The 7,500-nt window shown below is 35.3% G+C and overlaps 1 protein-coding gene across 1 annotated transcript in view; it reads right to left on the reverse strand.

The window, feature by feature from the left end:
- The window catches only part of LOC122246383 (prestin), an 84,747-nt gene that overhangs the window by 68,533 nt on the left and 8,714 nt on the right, over positions 1-7,500 (reverse strand). Inside the window, exon 2 of the mRNA XM_086555736.1 lies at positions 2,265-2,318. Within this exon, the coding sequence (XP_086411862.1) occupies positions 2,265-2,317 (53 nt within the window). The 5' untranslated portion in view covers position 2,318. The remainder of the gene's footprint in view (positions 1-2,264; positions 2,319-7,500) is intronic.

Below are 7,500 nucleotides of genomic sequence, written 5' to 3' on the forward strand. Positions count from 1 at the left end.
AAAAAAACATCTGTTTGCATGTATTCTCTTCTGATTTTGTAATCAATCTTTTATCAGAATTCATATCTATTTTCAGTTATAATAAACTTTCATTGGGATTATTTTAATTCATACTTAATATTTGATTTATGTGTTATCTACAATATGATTAGTAATTTTCCCATTCACTTCTGAATTACATTGTATTACTGTATTAATTTGCAGATAATCTCTATTTGGTTCTATATTCAATATTCTATTTCTACTTCTATATTTCAATCTAAGTTTCCTATACCGTTTTCGTTTTAATTTGTACTTCGTTTTCCTCGACATTACTTTAAATCAACAATTGGCATCTCAATAATGTTGCATTCCTTCACAAGCTAAAGCTAAATCGTTTATACATGTATGCATAACTTTTGTCCTAGATAAACGATATCAATACCGTATCAATAACACCATCATCACCACAACAATACCTTCAAATAGCAACAGGACAGTTCGTGGTGACTCCTAATCCCACCCACCCCAAAACACACACACACACACACACACACACACACACACAAGCACCAACACGAGAGTTCACTGTTACAATTGGTGAGAAAGGCGTGAATGAGGACGAATTATTTCGCGGTGCAAGATGAGTAATTCAACGTCTACATTCCACAGCGAGATTTATTGACGATGAGTATATCATAGGTAAATCATCATCCAAATGCCAAACAGTGCAATCCACTTTGCCTCGTGGAATTTATTGACATCTATTCCGTTTCTCAGCAACATCCTCCCCCCTTCATCTCGTTCCTCTCCCTATTACGAAGATCATATAAAAAGCCCAAGGACGATCCCAGTGCTCCTACATAATGCAAAATAAAGGACATGGCTCCTACACAAAAAAAAAAAAAAAGTTTGATACCCTCTTCCCAACAAATAAAGCAACAAAGAAACAAAGACGCACCCTTACTTACAAAAACAAAGAGATTTCGATGCGCGACCTTATTACATAACACTTGCCACATATCAAACGCCTGATCTGAGGGACTAAGGCCGATGGGAGGCAAGGAGTCTCCGCAATTAAGGTTCAATGTCCTTTCAGGGAGGACGGAGAAATAAAGGACGCGAATGGTGGAACACTTGCTGATAAAATGGTCGGAAATCCCATGAAGAACGCCAGTTTCGAAGTGCTTTTGTATTTTATCGTCTAAAGACTTTGTTCTATGGAGTTTCGTATTCCGAGAGAGTCCACGAACGTCGGCAAAGGTGCATAAACCATTTATATATATATATATATATATATATATATATATTATATATATATATATATATATATATAATATATAGTATATATATATATATATAATATATATATATATATATATAATATATATATATATATATATGCTTAGTAATACATGTCTTCATGACGTATTCATATCAGAGGACCTTCAACTATTCGTAACTTAAAAGACACATCTGTTTTTATAAATGTTTAAAGTAAAAATAATAATTTATTCTGTTCGACCACCCGCTTCACAGGGCAAATGACAATTACAAGATTATTACATACGGTTCCATAAAAAAACAAAATAAATATATAAATAAAAATAAAAAAGAGAAGAAAAAAAAATCCAACAGAAATCAACTAATAGTAATTATCATGCATAGTTCAGTACTAGTATCATCAAACTAAAGGAGTCTAAGTTCAACACGAATCTATGCAGAGACAACCCAGAGATACCGTAGCAACAGGCTTAATCAGTCCTACAGTGAGAGGCGCGATCATGGAATATCAAGACATCTTTGAGGTCCTTATTTACGTGAGGACACGCCATTGGGGTCCACGGCCACTTCATTTCCACTTCGCTTCGTCAGATATATTACTTGTTACAATGCTTGCGAGCTGGACGGCAATCAGGCATTGAAAGTGCGCCTGTACCTTCCTTTTGCCACTTCCTGGATCGGTTTATAAAAGAGTGTGGCCGCTATTTAATAACTTTAATGCTATTTAAGCAAAGTGAAATCATGCGGCGCGCACGGTAGCCGTAACTCTTCCATCATCAAAGCTTACGAAAGCAAGTTAATTATCAGAAATAAAAGCAGATCCTCAACTTGTGTTTTATCCCTCTTTAATAGGTTTTGCTTGCCAAACTATGCACAACATCCGCGCGGCACTTTCGTGGAGCTTATTCTCACAAACAAATATTGCGATTTATTAATATCCGCGGATTTTACTAATTACCACAAGTCCATAAATACAAAACAAAATCTAGACGTTCACATACCTTAAGAAAGCCTCCTGTATCTCATCATCCGACGTGTCCTCCTGCGTCCCCATCCTGGAAGAAAATAATAATGATGATGATGATAATTATGATAATAATAATAATAATTATAATAATAATAATAATAATAATAATAATAATAACAATAATAATAATAATAATAATAATAATAATAATAATAATAACAATAATAATAATAATAAAGATAATAATAATAATAATAATAGTGATAATAATAACAATAATAATAAAATGATAATTTCAAGAATCAAACACAGATCCATCAGCTGTTTCAAATCTTGTAAGAAACCTGTACAAATCACAAAGCGGAAGAAAGATGCTTGGTAAGAGACGTAGGTTCAATCTCTCAACGAAAGCCTCATTAGTCAGGCATCTATTTTGACTAAGCAGGTGTATCAAGCAAAATATGATTTTACGATTATGTCTGCCTCATCATCATTAAATCTATGCAGAGAGGGAAGTTGAGTCCAGATTTGCGACACACGATATATAAGTATAAACACCAACAACGCAACGCTTGGTCGATATAGCAATAACAATCTGCGGTACATCGTTTAAGTTATAAATTGAAACCCGAACCACATTTGGAATTTGTCTTTTATAACTGCACTTAACGAGAAAAAAAATGATATTTTCGATAATCTAACTAACACACGCGAATAAACATTGCGAAAGCATAATAAATAGACTACGTATTTTCTCTTCGAAAGAATTAGAGACCGAAGCGTCGAGTCATTCTCTCTTGCTTCGTACTATTTGTTCACACCTGTTTCCATACCCTTTGACCATCACTATGAATTTACTTCTTGCAAACCTTATTTTTTTTCCTAAACTTAGGCCATTTCAAATACCACTGATTTCTAAACACTAAAAAAAATACGTTGCATCAATCGTTTAGAGTAAATGTAAACCCTATATCTTTCTCAGTTTGATTTCCTTAATCATCCTGATATAATCTAACCTTTCTCTTTCCTCTCTTATTCCCTCATTTCCTCTCTCTCCACGTGACGAGAAGACAAAGGAGAAACCTTCCTCGCTATCTTTTGCAGTCACAAACACCTGAATTCAAGTATTTTCCCAGTTGGCCTATACCTCTACATTACCTGTTTCTACTTGTCTGCAGGGCGAGCCTTTATTCTGGAATATGTCTGTATATATTTCATTCTTGCCGAATAGTCTTCATAGGTGTATGACACTGATTATCTCTTATCTATTAAGAGAAAAAAACAGAACACGCTCACCAAGCACTTATCTTTTAAAGCCATTCAACGTTCAAAATGAAACCTTGTCTTTTCTATGCACCTATAATCTGTTCCCGAAATGAACAAACGATTAGCGATTACATTTAATTAATGCACAAATTAGACAAAAAAAATAACATTCCAAAGTGATAATAAAAATATATCCCAGTCCACAAAAGTAAGATTCGTTAGAAGCAAAAGTCCTCCATTATTCTACAGGGGAAAAGGTGTCAGAATCTTATCACAGTAAAGGTCTAGCTTTGAATACGTACATGGCCCCTTCCACACACACACAGAATAAACCGATTTAGCAAGGCAGTCAAGAACAATGGACAAGGTAGCGTCAGCTGTTAGCTTTCAACTCTTAGGTCAGTCTGCAAGCTGGCAAGACGGATGCAAAGTTGCTGACACCTGACCTCAGGCACTGTCACAATGATGGACGGAACGTAAACAGTGCGATAGGTAAGTACTAACAACAAGATACGTCTTGCATATTTTTTTCCAAGTTCGACTCTATTAACACTTACGAAACGACGCAATGCATGGAAAGGACAATCACCTATTCTGCGTTCCGTTCATATCAAAATTTCAATAAATATTCAAATCAAAATCGCAAATAAGATGACCCCCGTCGTGCTAAAAAATAAAAATAAAAGGCAATAAAATAAATAAAAAGCACTGACTGCGTAACTAAGTCTTCTGTGAAAGGAAGTGTGTGCTTAAATCTTATCTGCAACGGTCAAGTATGGATTGGTTGATGCAGAAAAAAAAATATTGATAAAACCTTAACATAATAACAAAGGCCTTTCTTGAATTCACTTTCATATTATTATCATTATCTTTATTGTAACTATTGTTGTTATTATTAATATTATCATTATCATTATCATTATCACCATCATCATCACCATTATCATTTATATCGTCATAATAATGCAAAAATCAGAACGATAAAGACAACGATAACGATGATAATGGTGATGTTGATAACTGTAATAATTAGACAAGAAAACCAAAATAATGAAGATGATAAAAACGAAAATGATAATAATAATGACGATAATAATAATTATCATCATCCCCACTAATATTATTAATAAAACAATAATAATCATAACAAAGACAACAATAACAATACTATTACTGTTAATAATCATCATAGCAATAACAAAAATAAAACAACAGCAGTAACGACAATAATGATAATAAGTATATATCAATACATCGAGAAGCAAAATTCATAGCCCACGCACCACGCGAGGCTGACTCACGAAGCAAAGAATTCAGAAACGTTTGGAAACGTTTCATTTTGTGTTAGCAATCTATATTACGAAGAAAAATATAATCTGTAGATGATTGCAACGCTACCTAAACACACACAAATACATAAATACAAACACTGAAAAAGGTATGATTAAAAACTTTACCAAGGATGAGATGTAATTGACCCTTCAGTTATATCATTCACATACACACACGCACACACGCACACAATCACACACACACACACACACATACACTTTTTCTGTCAAAAGATTTATTCCTAGGATTAATCAGCTGGTAACTGCAATTCAACATCCAAGCATCCCCGATGAAAACTTTGAAAATATTTTAATAAAAAATTAATGTTAATATAGTAGTGGTCGTGTCTAGTGTGCATTGACCTGAATAAACCTTGCTAATATATGTAGATCAGAACTGCTTGTGTAGAACAAGTTAGCCAAGATAACACTGGGTGTAATATAAAAAGCCGATGTGAAGTGATTATATATGCATATGTACAGCTTATGCATGTGTATATGTATATACATATATAAACACACACACACACACATACATTCACATGTGCGTGTGTATATATGTGTGTATACTGCGTATATTTTGTGTATGCCGGGGCTAGATGCATACGTGTATTCGCGCGGGCTACATAAATAAATAAAAAAGGAATGACACTCCAACAAATAAACATACAACTTCCGAAAAACGATAAGACCAAATTCATCCCACACGCCAGTCGATATAAATCATCTAATTACCCTTATCAACATAATCCTAGGAAAACGCTAGCGCTCTGAGTCATTCACTCGCTGGCTAGTTCACATCCGGTTACAGAGGCTGGAAGTACCAATTTGTCTATTTTCAGAATTTGACATTTATCATGACGCGATGTGTTCTTACTTTTTGTAAATTGTGAATTTATTTGTCGGTGCTTAACGTTGACATTACATACGAGCAAGAGAAAGAGAGTAAGATAGATATATAGATAGAGAGAGAGAGAGAGGAAGAAAGAGACAGAGAGGAAGAAAGAGATATAGAGGAAAAAATAGACAGAGAGGAAGAAAGAGAATGAGAGAGAGAGAGAAAGAGAGAAAGAGAGAGAGAGAGAGAGAGAGAGAGAGAGAGAGAGAGAGAGAGAGAGAGAGAGAGAGGAGGAGAGGAGAGAGGGGAAGGGAGAGAGGAGGAGAGAGAAGAGAGAGAGAGAGAAGAGAGAGAGAGAGAGAGAGAGAGAGAGAGAGAGAAGAGAGAAAGAGAGAGAGAGAGAGAGAGAGAGAGAGAGAGAGAAAAAGAGAGAGAGAGAGAGAGAGAGAGAGAGAGAGAGAGAGAGAGAGAGAGAGAGAGAGAAGGAGAGGAGGGGGGGAGGAGAGGGAAGGGGAGGGAGGGAGGGAGGGAGGGAGAGAGGGAGAGGGAAGGGGAGGGAGAGAGGGAGAGGGAAGGGGAGGGGGAGAGAGAGAGGGGGGGGGAGAGAAATTGAGAAGAAGAGAGAGAAAGATCTTGTGTCTACCATAAAAAGAATCACATAAAAGAATCTCATATTAACAGATCACAATAACAGTAATGATGACGATAACAATAAGCAAGAAAAAGAAAACAAATGATATTAACAGCAATCTCTAATTAATTAGTCCCTGTTTCGTGGGTAACCCAATCATAAACTTTCATCACGACTTTTAGGTACCGTTGTTCTGGTGACAGACCAATTAACTAAGAAACAACAAAATCTATAGCATAAAACTCAGACTTCAGTTTATATTTATCCTCATTTTTTAAAATACAGAAACCACTTACTTCAACCATAAAAGCTTCTTTAATCTATCCTAATCTACCCAATGAGCCATTTACCATCCTTCGCTACAAAATACTCTCAAACTACACTCATCTTCCTTTAAAAAAAAACTCATAATCCAACCTCGTCGACCTCAATCTATTCACTCTCTTTACCACTGATTTAATCTTAATCTACCTCAGCATCTACCCGCATACCCCGAATCACCACTAAAATCTAATTAACTCATCCTGGCCAAGGGTATTCCATTAATTGCCAACGCGATTTGTCATTTACTCTTCGCTTAATCCCGAGGATAAACAAATCAAGAAAGAAACTAACGTGGCCTCTTCATAATAAGCATGCAATTCTGGAAGACTGAATGAGAGGCTTAGCCACTGTTAAAACGGCGCATCAGTTGGCTTCTTGTCACAGTGCTGTTTTTTTCCTTGTCTTTCCTTTATAAAATTGCTCTTACGTGACATCAAACACCGATCAGTCAATGTCCGCCACTGGCCTTCGCAGGACCGCATTTTGGGAGCCTTTTGAACTTTTAAGTGTAATATATATATATATATATATATATATATATATATATATATATACATATATATATATATATATATATATATATATATATATATATATATATATATATATATATACATATATAATACATTGCAATTTTCCCGACAGTCTATGCTTAGGTTAGTTCCTGCGCCCATTCACCAAATTATGCAACTGTCTAGATTTCCCCACGATGATTCACCAAACCACTATCGTCTTTGAATAATTCGCCATACTTTCTTCTGCATCAAGGCCAGCTAGTCTGTCAACATCACTGATATCAAATTCTGCAGCAGACAGGAAATGAGTGTATCGTAAATTTGATTGTTCGTGTTGACCGCTCATTTTTCTTACACCGTCGCAA

This window comes from Penaeus japonicus, unplaced genomic scaffold (assembly GCF_977035675.1).
Source record: "Penaeus japonicus unplaced genomic scaffold, GWHDUDI00000001_assembly GWHDUDI00000031, whole genome shotgun sequence".
Taxonomy (NCBI): domain Eukaryota; kingdom Metazoa; phylum Arthropoda; class Malacostraca; order Decapoda; family Penaeidae; genus Penaeus; species Penaeus japonicus.